At 43.5% G+C, this 19,870-nt stretch overlaps 2 protein-coding genes across 3 annotated transcripts in view; both read left to right on the plus strand.

Annotated features, from left to right (window-relative positions):
- The first annotated feature begins 83 nt into the window (after positions 1–83).
- LOC130161152 (suppressor of tumorigenicity 14 protein homolog) lies at positions 84–10,950 on the plus strand. The gene is made up of 19 exons (XM_056364188.1): positions 84–682; positions 1,295–1,481; positions 1,625–1,749; positions 2,898–2,965; positions 3,111–3,304; positions 3,655–3,750; positions 4,191–4,410; positions 4,562–4,704; positions 4,891–4,988; positions 5,219–5,328; positions 5,550–5,683; positions 5,835–5,939; positions 6,197–6,307; positions 6,405–6,518; positions 6,641–6,760; positions 6,892–7,075; positions 7,148–7,419; positions 7,588–7,724; positions 9,087–10,950. The coding sequence occupies exons 1-19, from the start codon at positions 602–604 to the stop codon at positions 9,252–9,254; spliced, it is 2,667 nt and encodes an 888-aa protein (XP_056220163.1). The 5' UTR covers positions 84–601; the 3' UTR covers positions 9,255–10,950.
- Positions 10,951–11,651: 701 nt separating this feature from the next.
- The window catches only part of flt1 (fms related receptor tyrosine kinase 1), a 45,551-nt gene continuing 37,332 nt past the window's right edge, over positions 11,652–19,870 (plus strand). The window contains exons 1-4 of one of the 2 annotated variants that reach the window (XM_056364869.1): positions 11,652–11,895; positions 14,681–14,777; positions 15,535–15,740; positions 18,390–18,514. In XM_056364869.1, the coding sequence (XP_056220844.1) occupies positions 11,838–11,895; positions 14,681–14,777; positions 15,535–15,740; positions 18,390–18,514 (486 nt within the window). In that variant the 5' untranslated portion in view covers positions 11,652–11,837. The remainder of the gene's footprint in view (positions 11,896–14,680; positions 14,778–15,534; positions 15,741–18,389; positions 18,515–19,870) is intronic. The other variant, XM_056364870.1, reaches the window with a different exon arrangement.

The following is a 19,870-nucleotide window of genomic DNA, read 5'->3' on the forward strand; positions in this document are numbered from 1 at the left end:
AAGGTGCTCTACAAATACCAAAGAAGAGAATGTTAAGAGCCTTTAAACATTTTTATCCTCTCCAGGTATTTCTGCTCCACTCCCTGTTCACAGCATTGACACTGCGCCCATATTAAATTCTGTGACAGTCCAATAATGTCCAAGTTTGATGCCAGATTTGTAATTGCAGGTTCTGTGTTGCTTTGCGCCCCTGTGGAGCATCCAAGGGCGCAGCAACTCAGATTGTAAAAACCTCACACACGTTTCCCCTCAAACACTCTTTTGTCCCTCCGAGCTTAACTCCTTGCGTACACGGCGAGAAAGTTTGCCCACAAATATCTGTGGCACGGATGGTTGTTCCCTTTCATAGTGGTCCCATTGTCCCCGCACTGCATTCTGGGGCTCCGTGTGACACCTGCCGCCCAGTTCAGGTAAACGGGAGGCGGTGAATACCCGCCGCATCCGAGCCGCTCAGGTCGGATTTCTGCGCCTTTTTTTTCTCTTCTTCTTTCTTTCTTTTGGTGCAAAGGAAGCGACAGCGGGGGTTTCCTCTCTCTCCATCGTTTTCTATGCCTGAGGTATTGTTGCATATCGCCTCTCCGGAGCTGAACGGGACAGTGCTATGAGGACTCTCCCCAAAAGCAAAACTTGCGAAGTGTACTCCGTCTCTGGGCATGGACACTCAGGCTGCTCCGCTGCACAGGTAAGCCATCACTTTGCTCTTTTCCTTCTGCGTGTAAAAGACGATGCCAAACCGGACTTTGCTTTCTGCAAGAACGACTTTCTCAAATTATCCTGGCTGCATCAAAAAAAAAAAAAAAAGGTTCTTTAATTAACTTTTAGACCATTTTTTTTCCTTACAACACCAGAGGCATGCTTCATAATCAGTGCCCATCAAACCTGCGCATCCATGGTTCATCTTGATAGCGAAATCCGTCTCTAGGGATTTGGGTGTCTGGTTCTCATGAATGTCCATGCCACTTGATTGAGTGCTGACACCGCAGAGCCAGGCCGTGGGAAAGCAGACCCCTGTAGCCACGCTTTGTCTGCTCCTCCGGGGAATCCTGCCAACCCCTTAAATGTTTTAGGAGATCCTTTCAGCTCAAAGATGTTCACCGTTGCTCTCAGTAAATCAATGTCTGCCCAGTCATAAAATCTATGGCTCATTGATTGAGGCATACAACAGGCTGCATTTTCTTTACTGCTCCTCTGTGTGTCACATAGAAATAAAATCCAAACAATTAGAAGCAACTTGAGCACAGACATAAAAAAAAAAGCCGGTATGATATTTGAGTCATGTTCTTGTCTCTGGAAGGGAGAGGGGGAGTTAAAGGAGCCCACCCAGTCGCTGAGCCCCCCCACGAAGCCTGAGGATCAAGCAGAGAAGAGGGCGGAAGAGGGGAAAGCTCCGGCCTGTGGCTCCTGGAGGAGGTGGATGTTAGGTCTCCTGCCTTTCTTCCCCTTCACTGCCGCCATTGCACTGACCCTCCACTACTTAACATGTGAGTACAGACCTGCTTTGGTGTTTTAGATTTCTCTCCGACCTCTCCCGTCCTTAAAAATGTGTTTATTTTGACTTGCACCCAGAGTCATCTATAGTGCACCTGTCTCAAATCTCTTCCTCCTCCTCCTCCTCCTCCTCCAGCTCCGCCCTCCTCTGTGTTCTTCCTCGGAGGCAGCGTGGAGTTCCCAAACCTGAGCTTCTCCTCAGAGCTGACTGACTCCACCTCCCCACAGTTCCGCCTGCAGGCTCAGGCTTTGAACCATTATGTAAGTGGAACGTTGGATTTGTCAGTCACTGCCTCCCCTCTGAATGACACATTTTGGTGTTTGACCTTCCCCGTCTGGGCCGAAGCTGATCTTGCTGCTCTAACATTGATATGGTTTACTACAGCTAGGCTGCTAGTGCCTTTTACGCTGTGCTTTCAAAACACTGCTGCCATCTTTCTCATTCCTATTCTCCCCTCCCGCGGTTTGTCTTTGCATTCTTATTCATATGCTTTTCACCTTTTCTACTTTGTCCTCTATCTCCCTCCCTGTCCCCTCGCCCTGTCTCTCTCTGGTGGTGTTAAATGTAAAGCTGAAACTGGAGCCGGGCACAGTGTGTGTGTGTGCGCGAGTTCCCGAGATCCCCAGGGACAGGGCCCTTTCAGGGCTGAGGACAAGCCTGGCGTTTGTGAGCCCAGCTAGGCCCAGGCAGCAAGAGTGAGAGGAAGAGCAGGCCTTCAATAAAAACATTGTCTGTGCAGCTTTCACACAATCAGCCACTCTGTGCGCTGTAGACTACAAAGAGCAGGAGAACCTCGGTTTGACGCAGGGGTTGAGAAGGAAAGACAGGGCAGTAGGGCAGGCTGGGATGACAGAAGGATCGGGAGTTGGACAGAGATACGACAAGGGGGATTTGGATTTTGAGAGCAAAATGTCAGATGCACGGCTGCACATTCTTGCTCGGCAGTTGGGAATTGGTGAATTGAAAGGTGGAAATTCCCAAAAGTCTGCAGCGACATCCAGTAATGTCCCTGTAATCAGCTGTGAGGGTGAGTTCGCAGGCTTGTTAAGTGGTCATAGTATCTGTGCGGCGATCTGTTCATTAAAGAACAGGTGAAGTCGAGGCCAGCCCATACCACCCAGGGTCTTAGCTGCACACAGCCGGCAGGTAGAAACACAATGGAGCTCTGTGCTGCTCAAAGTCAACATACACACATGCAGAGTCTGATACACACACACAGACACACAAGAACAATGCGTTTCTTGAACTCAGGCTGCACGTTCAACCAGGTGTGTTCATGTGTCGCTTACATGGGAACAGTGACCTCACTTGCACCGCTGTGATGTCACAGCTACAGCACTGTAGTGTGTACAGTGTGGGGATTAATGTTTCGTTTTCTGTCTTTTTCTTTTTGTTTTTTTGAAAACAGTTCTCAGAACTCTACGAGTCTTCTCCGTGGAGCTCCTACTACCTGCGCTCAGGAATTACTGCCTTCAGGTATCCTGCACCAAAACAAAACCCAATGATAAACTGCAATGTGCAAGAATTTCTGAATATAAAGAATATGCACGACAATAACATTACTCAGCTGTATGTCCCCTGCTGTCAGCTTCAGCAACATTGAAAACCCTTTGTGTGACAGTGAAGGAGCAGAAGGGCTCAATGTCTTCTACTGGAGTAAATTCTCCGCCCCAGACGATGTTGCTATGGCGATCCGGTCGTCCAGCCCGGAGAGGCTGCAGCGCAGGCTTCCCGGCAGCCACAAGATGCAGTGGGACAGCCGCAACGGGCAGCGCTACTACATGGAGCGAGATGACGACATGCTCCACCTACTGGGTAGAGGCTCTCACTGTTGTCTGCATGCACGTTAACCACACACATACAGTATGTACAGTCTCTGCAATATGTAGATATTAGCTATACGGTAACTCTACAAATGCTTCACACACCACACATTTCAAATAGACACACTTGATTTAGAAACTAGTCATTAACATCATCATTGTAAAGGCTTTATAATGATTTCACACGTGTTTTATTAACAAATTTATAGTACTTATATTTCAGTTTTATTTACTATATTTCTCTAGAGTTTTACTAATAGTATTTTGACATCTGACGTGTGTGTGTGTGTGTGTGTGTGTGTCTGTGTGTGTGTGTCTGTGTGTGTCTGTGTGTGTCTGTAGGTCTGGACCCTGACGACTTTGAATCAGAAGAAAAATCAGACAAGATTAAGAATCCAAATAGCATCCAGAGTGGGAAGTGGCAGCTTGGCTTCCAAGGTGAGGGGAGCACACATCTGGTGTTGATGCTAACAAAATCTTTTTGTGTTGAACTCAAGCAGAACCAATACCGCCGACTGATGCCTGTAGTGCTGCTTTTGGAGTGCCCATGTAGTGAAACACTTGTTGTCGCATTTGTTATTTGCTTTTGATTACAGTAGAGTACATTGTAAGGTTGTGTGGTTGGTTGACTTCATGGATGACAAATTAAAGGAAAAGCATGTATAAATCAGTGGGGAAACATATCAAATGTGTGTGCCTCTATACTGGGCATTAGAGGTCACTGAATGGATTTATGTGTACGTAACTGATGTGAATTATAAGCTGTGGCTTTCGTACTCAACTTGACAAACATCTATGGGAGATTCTGGACCAGCATATTAGGATTAACACAGACAGTATGACTTAAGGTAAATATCACCATTACTTTCTCCGTGTAGCAATGTCCTTTGACCTCTACGCCAAATATGGCAACAACCGCACCCTGAGCCTCGTGAGTCCCAAGAAGCCGTACTACCAGTGGCGTCTGCGCGTGCCGTCGGGTCACGTAGTTCGACTAGTTATCCTCACCCTGCATGGTGCCACGCCAGGAAGCTGCACTGCCCACAAGCTCTCAGCCTACGACTTCCTGCTTCCTTTACAGAACAAGATCATTGCCAGGTAAAGACATTTAACTGAGTTCCTCTGGGGAGATCAGAGGTCAACACTGTTTCTTACAGAACTGTGTCAGTGCAAAAATATTTGTATATAATTTGATGTATATATATATTTTTTTATATATGGCTATACTTGATGCATGCGTCTATCTCAGGTGGTGTGGGCTGCCTGTCTCGGGTTCGTCTCCAGTCATGAAGCTGACATCCTCTGGGAATGTCATGTTAGTCACCTTCTCCTTCAGCAGACAGAGGGATGGAGCAATCTTCAAAGCATACTTCCAGGCCATCCCGAAAGCAGGTAGTAGAGTATTCTCACAAACAGACAAACAGACGTCTCATTTCTGCTAATCTTGTCTGATGTGTTCATGTCGCTGCTTTCATGCTGGAATGATCTATTTGCAATGCTCAACGTATGAAGAGCAAAGTTACCTTGGTGTTATTGTGTATTCTGTGCTCTTACCTATGTCACCATCTCCCCCTACAGGTTGTGGAGGGTCAATTTCCTCTTGGAACGGCTCCATTTCCTCACCCTACTACCCTTCCTATTACCCTCCAAATATAGACTGCACCTGGACACTGCGGGTGAGCCACATGTGTGTATGTACGTACATGTGCTTGCGTGTGTGTGTGTGTGTGTGTGTGTGCGCGTGTGTGTGTGTGTGTGTGTGTGTGCGTGCGTGTGCGTGCATGTGCTAGAAGCAGTGAAAAACAAAGAAAAAGTCGACAGTAAAAATGAAAGAGTGAATCATCCGTCTGTTACTTAGCCTGTCTTCACTCCGACATTCGTTAGTCATCCGTGGTTTCTTTATCAGGCGCCGTTGCCAGGATACCTGATCTCCATGACGATTGTGACGATGGACATTCAGGATTCCTTGTCATCAGACGGCTGTGAGAAAGACTGGCTGGATGTTGGAGGGGTCAAGTGAGTCATGAAACTGAACTGTGTTGCAATCAAGGTGCACACAGGCAAGGGTTGGGATTAGCACGGCATCCAAATCAGTCAGATTTAAAAAAAAAAAAAAAAAAAAAATGTTTTGATAATATTCCTTCAATCACTCTGAGTACCAGTGTATTTTATCACATAATTGTTTAAGACATTTTGATATTTTCCAATTCCTTTCTTTTGTGCTTCTCTGTATCTAGACTATGTAACCCGGTATCAGACAGCAGCAAAAAGCGAGTGTACTCCTCTCCTCTCTCCCTCCACTTCCACTCCGATGAATCTCTCACTCACAAGGGCTTCTACTTGCTCTACCGAGCCTTCTCTCCAGAGGGCAGTAAGTAATATCTGATGCTTTCACCTCATCGTAGCGATTTTGTAAGTGCAGTGTAAGGTTTTTTTTGTTTTTGTTTTTTTTCAATTTAACACCTAAACAATCTAAATTAAGCTCCTTGCTTCCTCCCGCGCTTTCCTTGCTCTATCTCCAGCGTGTCCTCGCCAGTTTCGCTGTGGGGATGGGCGCTGTATCCCTCTGAGGAAGGTGTGTGATGGAGTGAAAGACTGCTCAGATGGACGCGATGAGGCTAAATGCTGTAAGTGTTGTTGCCTAAGCGCTGCACACTTGTCCCACCATGTCTTCTATTCTTAAAATTGAGTGATCTTTAGTTTATATATAATTTTTCGGCCTAACAAGATGTTGAAAAGTTGTTTGCCTGTCTCCTTTATTTCTGAAAGTGTCAAACTTTACTATTACTTTGATTTTAAGGACATAAACCTTGTGCTAGACTCAGATTTGCTTGTGTTTTTGTGTTTCAATGTGCATGTTTGCACATATGTGTAAAACATGTAGCATCCTGCAGGCCAGGGGAGATGTTGTGTGGTAATGGCCAGTGTAAGCCTCAAAGCAGCCAGTGTGTCAGTCAGAGCACCTGTGCAGACAGCAGTGAGGAGGGCACCTGTGGTGAGCAGAGACACTAATGCTGATGTAACACATACATGTGCTGTTCCGTGTTTGAAAAGCTCACTTTAAGGGGGTTCGTTCTGTTTCCTCCTGCCAGGAGGTAAATGTTATCACGTGTGTCCCAACAAGGTGTGTTTGCCAAAGTCTTCAGTGTGTGATGGTGTTACTGACTGCAAAGACCGTAGTGATGAACTCAACTGTACCAGAGCGTGTGAGTAGTCATGACATCAGTTACTGGTTTCACTCACTGATAGAAAAGACAATATGCTGTGTTTTTATATTTTGAGTGACCTTTAGTTCTTTTTGGCTGAGTTTGTCTTTCATTCTCTTTAGATCTGAAAGGCTGTTCCTCGTCCTCATATAAATGTGCCAATGGAAAGTGTGTTAGTAAGGTCAACCCTGAGTGTGATGGAACAAAAGACTGTTTTGACGGCTCTGATGAGCTGCGCTGTGGTAAGCACTCACTCACAAACTCAGCCTCAGACTGCCTCAGCTACTTGTGCAAAAGATGGAGTAACCTCATGGGTTCTCATGCCCATTTCTTTTTTTTTTTTTTTGGCTCCCTCTCCGTCTCTTCCTCCCAGGCTGTGGCACCAGGCCCAGAAAACGTACTAAGATAGTGGGAGGCTCTGACGCCGGAGCTGGGTCGTGGCCATGGCAGGTCAGCCTCCAGATGGATCGCTATGGCCACGTCTGTGGAGCCACCCTGGTCTCCAACCGCTGGCTCATCTCTGCAGCTCACTGCTTCCAGGACTCAGATGCCATTAAGTATGAAAGATTCCTGAAAGCCTCATCATGATAGTCATGTATATGTACTCTTCATGCATAGTGTGTCTGCAGATACTCAGACGCTCGTGCATGGCGGGCCTACATGGGAATGCGTGTGATGACTATGGGGAACAATGGAGCAGCCACCAGACCGATCCGGCGAATCCTCCTCCACCCACAGTACGACCAGTTCACCTCTGACTATGACATCGCCCTTCTCGAGCTCAGCGCTCCTGTCTTCTTCAATGACTTGGTGCAGCCTGTGTGTGTCCCCGCCTCCTCACACACCTTCACCACAGGGACCAGCTGCTATGTCACAGGCTGGGGGGTCCTCATGGAGGACGGTAAGAGCTGGTCAAAACTATTACACAAAAAGTATGGTCATAATTGAACTTTCTTGTAAAGCAGGGCCTTGATAAAAATTTGTGAAGTTGGAAAGTAATTTTGAGGCAGCTGCAGTATAGACAATCGACTCAAACTGTTTTCATTTTGTGTGTTTGTGTTGATTATAGGTGAGCTGGCCTCTCGCTTACAAGAGGCCTCAGTGAAGATCATCAACAGGAACACTTGTAACAAACTATATGATGACGCCGTCACTCCCAGGATGCTGTGCGCTGGGAACTTGCAGGGAGGGGTGGACGCCTGCCAGGTGAGTGTGTGCATTAGTACTGTTAACACTCATTCACTCATCATTGTTGTGTGATAACATGTTGTTCGTCATAACATTTCCCAGATCTTCTGTCTAAACCACAAAAGAGAATGTGAGCATTAAGAAGAAAAAAAAGTATCTAAATTTACCCTGGCTTACCTCCTCGTGTGAAGGCACAGCTATGCAGAAAACCAAACACATTTCCAATAAAGGCTGAGGAGAGGTGTTGGCTTTTACTGAAACAGTTGTGAAACTGAGAAAACAGTTACCATGTAGTGGTTACATAGCAGATAAGGATGAGATTTCATACACAACAGTTAAACCAAATGTAGTATATGAATGTGGGAATGAATTAGCGCAGTACGGGTAACCTGGATTCACTGAAGTATAGACTAGTTAGCTGCCGGATTAGCTAGCTAACAACATTGTCCCTCATGCCAGGAAGAAACAAAGTATCACGAGTGAAAGATCTACAATAAGTCCTCAAAGAAAGTAAGTAATTAATCTAGTAAACATACACACTGAGTTAACAAGAGTAAAAGTAAGAGTAACCGACTGTGACAGTTAGCCCAACAGTAGCTAAATTAACTAACAGCAACTTAAAATGTTGTATTAGCAACACATTAGCCTCAGACAGCTAGCATAATGGCTAGCTTGGTTAGCAGTTAGCTAATTATCAAATCACAATCACTAAACAGCTTGGCCTATATTAAAAAAGACACCTACACATAATGCTCCAACAAGGACATATGGGGAGTAGATAAAAAAATGCCAATATTTGCTTTGTTTCAGATCAGACAAAATGGCAGGTGGTGGTGTCAGTAGCAACCGAAGGTTCGATTTGAAATCATTTCCTATTCATTAGCCTATTTACTATCAAAGATTTTATGTGTGTTCAAATTTACAGTGTGTAAATGCATGCACTGTTATAGTGCCCTAAAAATTTAAACAGTGGCTCGTGGCTCTACAGCTGTCAGCGATGACTCAAAATAATGCTGATTAGAAAGTGTCTGAAATCTCAATTCACTGATTGAGTAAACTGTTGAGTGTCCATTATTGTGGGGGTAGTGAATGAGTGAGCAATGGGGTGATTTGTACACAGCCAACTGCTCGTGACTGAATATTTCAACACTCGAGTGGCTCATGATTTCTGTCCCTGGATTTCTTTCCATATGACTTGAACTTTCTGTAACGAAACCTCACTTCAGCTGCTCCAGAAATATTTCGACATCGTGTGCTCTGAATTTGGCAAATAATCCACACACTCAATTTTTAAAAAATGGATCAGACAATATACTGCATGTATTGATCTTTTTTGTTTGACTATTATCTGTATGTGTGTGTGCTTGTGTGTGGCCTCAGGGTGATTCGGGAGGTCCGTTGGTGTGTCTAGAGCGTGGCAGACGGTGGTTCCTGGCGGGGATCGTGAGCTGGGGTGAAGGCTGCGCGAGGCAGAACCGTCCCGGCGTCTACACACAGGTGGTCAAGTTCACTGACTGGATCCATCAGCAGACTAAAGGACAGGTGTGACTGAACACCAGACTGCCACGAGCAAAACGACAGACTTAACACACAGGACGAAGGCTTCAGATGTGGAGTCATCTCCAGACTGCTGTCATGACAACACATTCACTCAGTTTTTGAGAGCATGTTCATGGCAAACACACCAGTGGGGGCATCATCCCTGCTAAACCAACCAGCTTCCGTACAGTCTCTGCTAGCTCAGACCTGGTCTCAAACAGTGGCTATGTTGACGTGCACAAAAACTTCAGCACTTAACCTGAATATTAAATTAACTTGGTTCTGGGTCACTGCACATAAATGTTAGAATTTGCTTGGAATGCATTACTTAGATGACAAGATTTATGATGAAATACTCCAAAATAAGATTTTATGCTGTAAAAACACACTCTGCACACATGTAGACTGAACTGTGGGTCAGTATTTATTTTTATCACAAAAAATATTGGTACATGCTACTTACAAATCTTACGATCCAAATTTTCCTCCTATTTATTAGATGAAACTTGGCACTCATTATCTCATGTCTATAGTTTTCAAAAGAAAGTTTTAAAAATTTTAATTTATCAGAAAAACTTTAAAAACAATTTAAGTGAAAATCTGATTATTACAAACACCATCTGCTGCGCAAACACTTTGGGACGTGACTTAATCAACAGCTCATTTCCTTTTTCTCCATATTTTTGCTCTCTGCTTTCAGTTTATATAAGGCATCTTCTGAGCTGGACTTGCCACAAGAGGCCCTCAGTCATTGTAAACTTGGCCTTCTCGCAGCTAAAAGCACAAATTTTATTTGCGAAGGATCATAAATCCAAGTAGAAATCTGGTTAACTGTTCTGCTTTCAGAAAATCTAAAAAAACAAAAAAACTAATATATTTATCTCTGTTAAATGCATTTTGTGGTCTACAGTTTTGGAAGTAACAGTGTGTTTAAGTCTCTGCACCAAAGACCAGCCTGTAGCAGATGGATAGGTCAGTACCTACGTAAACATCAGGCTTCAAAGCAGATTGGAGGTTGGCCAAAGTACGACCAGGAGCCAGGTTATGCTCTGCATGCTTCTGTTGCCAGTTACCTCCTGCTTCCTAATGTCTCTACCCTTCCTCTTTTTCCTGTCCCGGTTGCACTGTTCACAACCGAGTTGGCGAATATTGGGGCTGCCAAAAAAAAATCAGTCTTTTTATTGGATGTGGAAACAGTTCTCTCCCCACAATATGTAACCGTGTATTTTTGCCCTCGTCTCCATTCTTCCATGTACTGTATATGTGTGTTCACAGACTCACTGTATGTGTTGTTTTTGTACTGTATGTGTATGTATGTGTTTTTGTATATCATGCGTTTTATCTGAATCATAGCCTTATGTTAAATATATTCTGTAGTTGAGTGAATAATCCCTCAATAGGAAGTGGTAATATATTTTTCATTTCAGATTTACTGTGAGGTTTTAATTTATCTTTACGGTGCCTCCTCTCTACTTCATGCTCAATGCTCCTCATAAAACCATAATGCAGCTGATGCTGGTGTACACACTGGCATTTTCCCAGGTCTCACGTCTCATTCAGCTCACATCACCACCCAGTGGCCAATCTGTACTATTGCCTCTTTTACTGTATTTCCTGAGGGGGTGATGCACCTTACACCCAAAGCATTGCTAAATGATATCAGAGTAAATGCCTTTATATTAAAGACACCTGTTTCTCGTCAAAACGCTTGTACTTGTTGAATTTTTTTTCATCATGATTTCTTAACATTGGGCCGGGGAGTCTTTACTGCTTCACTATTGGCGCTTTTAACGTTTAACCGCTGAGAGTGTGAGACACTTGTGCACTGGCTATATATTATATATTAATGACTAATGACCCAAGGACCTGTAAGCGCAGGTTGCCCGTCTATGAAATCAGTATTTTTTAGGCTACATGCTTTCCGAGGAGCAGCTCTTTATTTACATCCTGAGGAAAGATCGACAGTTTAGAATCAGAGACAAGCGTCTGCCAAGTTGTTGATCTGGACACCGCTCACGCGCCTACGTGCTGATCATCGCGTACGCCAATCTACATTGCTACATGATTTCATCACAGAGTTGCCCTGTGCGCATCCTTTATGGCAAACAGTGGTGAGTATCTTGTTCTGAATATAGAATAAGTTGCAGAGTGTTTCGGTAGGAACTGATTCATGTATAAAAAAAAATATGTCTCAAAATTGCTCAAAAAGAGCCACTTTGGAAACCACAGTATTTTCTCATCAACACCTCGCCGGTTGATGGGTTGACCACTAGGGAGAACCAAAAAAAGGGGACTGCTGTTACGCGGCTTGGGTGTGTCAGCGGACGTCACGGATGTCCGCTGTCCGGTCGTGGTACTGTGGGAACTGTATAAATACGCGCCGCTATCCAAAACGATGGGAAAAAGTTGCACTGGAGTTCAAGCGTGGTGTCCTGTTGCGTGATCTCCCGCAGCTATCCTCAGGAAACCAACCATCTCCAGCCAAGCTCGCTGTGCTGTCTGTAGTCCACTCTTTGGGGGAAAAACAGCAGGAATAAAACTTGTTTCATATTTTATATTTGAAAGCCGCTTTCTGCATTGGAGTCGCCAGACATGATGAATTGTATTCTCATCTGCCTGCTATGTGGATTGTATGGTGTTTTGGCAAAAGGTGAGTAACAGGTTTACTTTTATCGCTGCACTACATGCAGAGTAGATTAGAAGTTATGTTCATGTGTTCAATACGTTGTTTATGTATTTAAAGTACTTATTGAGAAATATTCAGCGCAACATTTGTATTTTCTTAATTCAGTTTTAACTTTGTAAACCGAAGAGAAAACTTATTGCACGTTGTAGAAAACGACTTTTATCATTGATATTTTTTACTAATAACCAGAGAGTCCTAGTTATTAAACATCTGGGAGATCTTTGAAAGGAGAGTAATTTCCATCACCGACACAGAGCAGTCAACTTTTTCTTTGGAGGAAGACAAAAGACGCGCAAATTCCTGTGGAGTGTGCGCGCGCTCATTAATCAGTCAATTAAGCGGCTGGTGAGATCGTTGTCCAGCTTGTAAACCTCTGTCCGCTCCAAGTGCAGCGAGGGAGATAAGCGCTGTCCTGCGGGACTCTTGTTTGGATAACGCGGACCTCTGTGGCCGGGCTCCTTGTGCGTTTGGCCCCGGTTGAATGGACACACGCAGGGCGTTGTTTCCTGAGACTGATGAGTTTGTCAAATGGAGGCTCTGATTGAAATGAATGAGGGGTCGCGACCGACTGAAGGAAAATATCCACTGGGCAGGAACCGATGTTAATGTGCGCTTATTGCTGAAACAGTTGGCAGGTTGCTCTTGTGCGCGCCACAGATCTCCGTGCTGTTCTTAGCCAAAAAGGGGGACTTTTTTTCTACTGGAAAATAAATGCAAACATTTACTCTTATCTTTTTTATTATTATTATTATTTTTTTGCATTAAATATCTTTTATTACAAACAATCAACTCAACTCACATGTAGGCCTACTGCAGTACTTTGAAGTCCTGTGCGTATTTAGCACTTTAATGAAAATCAAAGCAATTGTTTCCCGTAGTTGTTTCAACAAATATTTGTTCCGCTTTTTGTTTACAAAAAATAAACAGGACCAATGATGTCATCTTAGATAAACATTTTTCTGAAAAAATGCATCACTAATGAAACCGCCAAACAAATAATTAAAAAGATTTATAAGAAGTAACTAGAGAGGCCACAATAACCCGCTTTACAATGGTTGTATTTACATAGCCTACATAAATTCCCATGTCATTACATTAATGTTCAGTCAGCCCAATGCCATAGTCAAAGTTCATATTATGATATTAACACATTACTAAGAAAAATGTACTGATTTCTTTTCTTCAGAAAAAAATAGAGATATAAGTATAATTGAGAAACACCTATATATTATAAGTGAGAAAAGAATATCTCCCTAAACATTGCATAATATATAAATGATATCAATTCAGTGATATGTGGTGTTTTTAAAATATTAGTTTCATTTGATGTTGATAACATCAGAAGAATAGGGATATGTTCCCTAGACTGATTCTCTAGAAATGATCTCCACAGATGGAGGCAGTGATATGAATTTAAGGACAAAGGGACTGGAGTTGAATATCATGTTTTTATGAATAACAGAATTTTTCTTTGTGCTGCCAAATGATTTTTCCAAACTTCCTGAAAAGTCAGAAGAAGTTATTTTCCAAAGTAATGATGAGTGAGTGTTTGGAAACCTGCCACAAGAGCAGCATTCAATGTAACTTTTACTTTTCTGCGATTATGACTGTGATGTTGGCTGTGATTCTTGGTTGGGTGAAGTAGCAGGAAAACTGTACTGAATTATTTGGAAATTGGGATCTTAGCTACTTCACAGCTTGTTGAAAAGGCCCCAAAAGGCCCAGAGGAGATCCTTCACTTCCCCTCTGTCTTCCCTTAGCCTGCTGTGTGTGTGTGTGTGTGTGTGTGTGTGTGTGTGTGTGTGGGTGTGTTTCTTGCCTACCCACACACTGTCAAATCCAAGGAAATAGTATAGGAAGTGCTAGCAGAGTGAGTAATGCTAGATCTGCTCAATGGGGCATCCACTGGGAACAATGATGCTGACAATGAATGGGAATAATGGACTTTAGTGATAAACTCACTAACTGCCTTACAAGTGATTTAACTACTCACAGAGCAGTGGGATAGTTGTGTTTTGAGGAGTGTTTTGAGATCTGTGTTGTACAATCTATAAGGAGCAGTCAGAGTGAAGGACGGACTTCCCTGAATGATGTTTCCGCTGTTGTTGGGAGGAAGGAAGGGTGGACAGACAGCCGTCTTTATCTCTCATTAATAAACCCCAGCGATGGAGTGGAGAAATGCCTTTTGATTTGATAAACAAGAGGGACACTGCTTACGCATTTCCACGCATGTCGTCAAGTGGCTTGAGCGAGGAGATGCAAGGAGGGTCACAGATACTGTGGCCTGGATGGAGGACGTGCTGGGGAGCTGGGACTCACCAGGACAACTTCTTAAGAATTTGTTTTTGTCCAGTTTGTAATGGACAGTGCTTACAGGAACTGTCCAAAGTATTTATTGGTTGTAAGTGTTTTGTCCTCCAGGATTTCCTCTAAAAGTGCTCTCATATTGAGCTGGCTTGATTCAAGGGAATTTGGATTGGGGTAAATATAAATGCAAAGGTACAATATACTCCACGCCTGTTTACTCAATCAACCCCCCATTTCAGCAGATATATATTCTGGATTACAACCTGACCTTGACCTCTGACCTCACAGGAGAGGGGCAAATAATAGTTCCATATGTGTATTTAAAAAGCCCTTTCTTATAGTTACTATTAAACAACCCGATTTCACACATTCTTAATGCACTTACTCAGTAATTATATGTTGCTTGTGCTCTGTGTTTGCTTCCTTTCTTCTATGTCTGCAGATAAAGAACACAAGGGCAAGTACAGCGTCCCCATCCTGGATGTGAAAACTCAGCAGTTGGTCGTGAACACCAACCAGACACTACTGCTCAGCTGCAGGTGAGTTTCAGGTAGATAGATGTGGGTGCCAGAAAAGCCAACTTTGCGGGAAGGGGTGGAGGTGAGGTGGGACGAGCAAGTGGCACCTGTAAATGAAAGCACCCCCCCCCCCCAACGTCATCAAGACACTGCTCATTAGAATCAAATTAAAGTTGTGGTTTTTCAATTAAATTCTGCACAGTCGGAGAAGAACCTCATCCTGAATCATATCACAGTGTCAATATTTTCTTCACTTTGTTCAATTTTTTACCATTTTTCCTCCAGCTCTGCTTCTTGTAGTCTCAAAATATGTCAGTTTTTTTATTTTTTTATTTAAAACATTCTTCAACAATTACTAGCAATTGCTCGTTTGCTGGTGGAGCTTTTAACTTCCTGTTAATGGTATCTCAACCAGATATCTGCTGCAGAGAATCATAGTCATAGATGCAGAATTAGATTTTTTTTATCTTTTGCTTGTAAGAGTTTTATTCACATTTTCTTGTACCTAACACCGAAAAACAAAACAAAATGGAAAGAATCCAAAACACAAGGAATTTGAATTTTAAAAAAGACATTTAGAGCACCGTCATTAGGCCACTCGGTGAAATTTAAATCTCTGGGACATATTTTAAAGAGGCTTCATTCTTCCACCCTTCCACCTACATATGGTTAAACAATCATTAGATAAAGGGGTGGAGTTCGTATGATGTAAGCTGACTGTGAACATAAAAGTTTGCCAAGTGTATTTTGGTTTCAATCCCTTCTACCTGTTGACCAGGGGTCGCTGGGAGCTGATATGGGCGTTCCCATCAGGTTTGGCCAGAGATCAGGTGCGAGTGGAGGAATCTCGCTGCGGGAAGAGAGGCCAGCAGCACTGCAGCCGTTTGACGGTCAGCCGCAGCCAGGCCCAGCACACGGGCCCGTTCCGCTGCAGATATCGGCACCGACCTCGAAAACAGAACTCTGTTTATGTTTATGTCACAGGTAACACACTACTGCGCTTTTTCCTTTGATTTTTCTTCTTTTTCTTATCTGTCTCTCTTTCTCTGTAGCTGTCCTTTACTCTGTCTCGTACTCACTCCTTCACCCCGTGGTGCTTATTGTTTATATCCCCAGGTTAAACAGGATGTGGTGGGTGCTAAATACAGACCAATGCCAGAGAGCCAATTATATCTAAACACTGTTTGTCCCAACAACACATCCTTCTAGATGACTCTGGCACAGTTTCACCCCCCTCCTCCCCTGCCTCTCTTTTCTCAGCCCAGGCCTACCTCCCTGTTGTCTATATATAAATCCTTTTTTACTTTCGTTTACGTGCTACCTCGAGGCCAGGAATAGCCCAGCTGCTGAAAGGCTCAGGCCCGGGCAGAGTTTCCCAGGGCATCAGCCTTATCTGCTCTGGTCAGCCTTGCTTGAAGCATCCTGTGCTTGGGGGAGGAGGGGAAGGGCTCGAAGGGGTTGTGCTGGGAGGGGATGTCGCTGTGTCTCTACAAGGTGGCGGCAGGGAGGTGTGTGGAAGTGTGTTTATGTGTGTGTGTGAGGAGCTGAGAAGGATAAGATGAAGGCCAGAGGCTCAGTGGTATCCAGGGGCAGAGGAGGCACGATGTCTACCCAGCCGCCTCCTCCCTGTCCTGGAAGGTGACGCTGTTTCGGGCTGGGCTGTACCGGGTGTGGAGCTGGGCAGATGGCCAGGGTCACAGGGCATGCTACTGTTTGGCCAACAGGACCCTCGGGGGCCATCAATCGCTCAGGTCGCCATGTCCATTAAGCGTCAGACTTGGCCTGCAGCTCTGCTCAGACGTTGCCTCCCTCCTTTAGTCCTCTATTAGGAATCAAAGCAAGAGAAGGAAGCCCTCAGTCCTCTAGTCCTTGGGGTACTTTTGTTCGAATGTTCAGAGATTTGCTTTCCTTGAATAACACCCTATAGTAACAAACAATACAGTGAGCAACACCCACACCTTTGAATGGCACAGAACTGTTACAGTAGTCGAGCTGGGAGGAGAAAGCTCAGAGAGGCCGTTTGATTGCTTCTAAACAATCTGTGTGTTTATTGTTGACTGCAGGCAGTCATTTGCTGAATGGGTATTCAATGAATGGGTGTGGAGGACCAGTGTATGTTTAGGAGTGTGTGTCTGTTTGTTTTTGTTTGTTGTTGAGATTGATACTTGGAAGTGTGTGTGTTTGTTTGTGTGTTTGTGCATAGAGGCAGCTGATTGTTTTCTTTCCTTTCTGTGTGTGCATGAAATTAAAGGGTCAGTTCACAGAAAATTATTAAAACAACATATTTTCTCACTCGGTCAAGGGGGTAATTTTTTTTATCCTCCTTTGGCTTTTATTGTTCCAGGTTGACTTTCTTAATAAAATCTCACCACCGACCAGATGAGAGAAGATCTGAGTTGAAAAAAAATGTTGATACAGTCATCTGAGTCGTCTTCAGTTATTTTCATATGCTCAAAGCAATAAACTGGAGGAGCTTCAGTTAGTGGTGGCGTGGCGAGCGCTTTGATCCTGCCCTGGGTTTCGCCTCACTGTCCACATACAGACTGCCGTCACTGGTGAAGGTGCAAACACTTCCAAAAAAAAAAAAAAAAGAACTGCCTATTTAGTTCTTTGGTATAAAACTCTGCATTTGTACAGTTTTTACGCACATAAAAATAGATAAAATGCAGATAAAACATATCTGTTACACCCTTGCACACAGTCCTATCTCACCATGCAGACAGTAATAAGTCCCTGTTGAGAGATTTGTCTGTTAGATTTCTGCGTCCATGCCAATGCGGGGGAAGTGAGTGAGAGCTTGTTGCTCAAAGCATTAAAGATACACCACCATCTCATCTTTCCTGAAACTGTGTGACATCTTTCAATGGAATTACTCCTTAGTGAAGAAATATTTCTTCCTAGGAATAGTGTTTACAGTAATTGTTGGCATGGATTATCCAGAGTAACATGGGCACTTCCTGGAAACAGATGTTATTCATTTTCTTAAATGTCAGATTTCTGTGCACACAACACCACAGACATAGTTCCATTTACCCCCACGCACAGATCAAGGAATATATCAAATTAATAATATATAAATGGATCTGTAGAAATCTTATTCACAATGATTTTCATAACTGATTAATAATTTCGGTCCTTTTCCAATCTTTTGTTCTGCATTTTTTTTTTTTGGGGGGGGGGGGGGGGTTTGCTGCTTATCTCTCTTTTATATCAACACATATATAATATTTTTGGTTTCTTTAACTGTTGGCAGTTTAAAACAACACATTTGAAGACATCAGCTTGAATGCTGAGAAGCTGTGGTGGGAATTTTTCAGAAAGCAGAAATTAATATCGATTAGCCAAGAAAATGCAGATGTTATGATAATGGATATAATAGTTAAATGCAGCCCTAAAGTATAATATACTACAACTATCTCTAATCTAAAACCACTATTAGTGCATGGCTAAGTGCCGCTGGAGGTAATTGAGAAAACGTGTTTTTCGGTAATTTAGATGAACTGACCCTTTAAAACTACAAGCATGGTGGTATGATATTTGTGTGTAAAAAGAAGTAGTCTTTTTGTATGTTTTCATGTTACATGCTTATTATCTGTACCATATGTGTCCCTGACCGCAGTGTTTGGGTTTCAGACAGCCAGCAGCCATTTGTGGAACATCCGGGTATGAGCCCAGATGTGTTGTACCTGAGGGAGAAGGAGCCACTGGTCATCCCCTGCCGAGTCACACACCCCAACGTCACCACCACACTGGTCAAGGTCAGTGCAAATATGAATGAAATGACAATTTAAGTGTCTTTTAAATTCATGTTGGAGCTCAGAGATCTGCATCATCTTTACATGTAGTGCGTGTATCTACACACTCACGCCTCACTTTGCCCAGTCACACCACACTTACATTCTCCTCACATCATCACTTGCCCCAGTTTTTTCCATCAGGGCTCACATATACACGCTATGCACTGTCCCTCTGCAGATCATTTGCCACATTGTTCTTATCTTGGCAGCCATTACACTGTGGCGTGTGTGTCCGTTTGTTTATGTCCGTCTGCGGATATGTGTGAAAGTGTGTGCGGATATGTTTGTGAGTGTTGGTGCTTGAGTGCTGAGTGAGGGGGAGAGTGGGCAGAGTTACTAAGTGCAAAGAGGAGCATTTAGAGTGCTTGCTGACTGCATGTCTGTGTGTTTGAGTTCATGCATTCGTGTCCGTGATAGTAAATCAATATATAGTAGGTCAGTCTATAAGTCCATAACTTAGAAGAGATTGTGTCTGTCTGTTCACATATTCAAGAAAAACTACCAATCAAAGATGCTTCTTTCTTTACGGGGTTTTTCCAATCAAGCGGCGCCTATGGCAACACTGCCGTCACCTCTGGAGACAGGACATAGCGTTTGGAGTGCCCCATTGGCCCCGAGCCAAGAGCACTTCCCACATCTCAACCTTTACTTCTTGTAGTAAGAATCCTGGCTGCCAGCTTCCCCCGAATGATGCTTTAAACAGCTGGTGTGCCTGGTGGAGGAAGCAAGGGTAGCTACTGTTGGCCCCTGACAGATCAAAGTACAGTCCATTCTCTTCAATCATAATGTGATGGCTTGTGCGTCACTGTAGGAAGCTTATTGTGGTGTAACTACAATAGAGTAGCTGTTAAACATGCAGAAGGCTCTGAACTCGACAATCCAATTGGGGAATAATAAGTAGGTATTGCTTAAAATCATGTTTTTTATTCCTTTTCTCTCTCAGATATTTCCTGACTTTTAGCCCCTATTGTAATTCGGTTTAAAAATGCCAGGTCCTACACTTCCAATCATGCAACTCAAAAGCAACTATGTTAGACCCTGTCTGCCCTAATAACTGATGACTTTCAAATTCCTTACCCCTAGTTTGTATCACATTGGGCCTTAAAGCCAATATAAAAGTCAGGTGATGATCAAAGTCATTATTGTCTGAATAAAATTTCACGGCAATCCATCCAATAGTTTTTGAGACATTTCAGTCTGGACCAAAGTGGTAGATCAATGCTGCTAACATGGCTAATAAACAAGAGGAAAACTGCAACAAGAAGAAATGTCTAGGAATTTGAAATGTTCTGGATCTGGAATCCAGGAAGTGCAAAA

Source organism: Seriola aureovittata, chromosome 20 (assembly GCF_021018895.1).
Source record: "Seriola aureovittata isolate HTS-2021-v1 ecotype China chromosome 20, ASM2101889v1, whole genome shotgun sequence".
In the NCBI taxonomy this organism is placed as follows: domain Eukaryota; kingdom Metazoa; phylum Chordata; class Actinopteri; order Carangiformes; family Carangidae; genus Seriola; species Seriola aureovittata.

Excerpts from the sequence above, each read along its gene's own strand:
- LOC130161152 (XM_056364188.1), top strand. The coding sequence starts at position 602 with ATGAGGACTCTCCCCAAAAGCAAAACTTGCGAAGTGTACTCCGTCTCT. Across the intron at positions 6,519-6,640 it reads ACTCAACTGTACCAGAGCGT|ATCTGAAAGGCTGTTCCTCG; the intron begins GTGAGTAGTCAT and ends CATTCTCTTTAG. Across the intron at positions 7,420-7,587 it reads GGGGGTCCTCATGGAGGACG|GTGAGCTGGCCTCTCGCTTA; the intron begins GTAAGAGCTGGT and ends TGTTGATTATAG.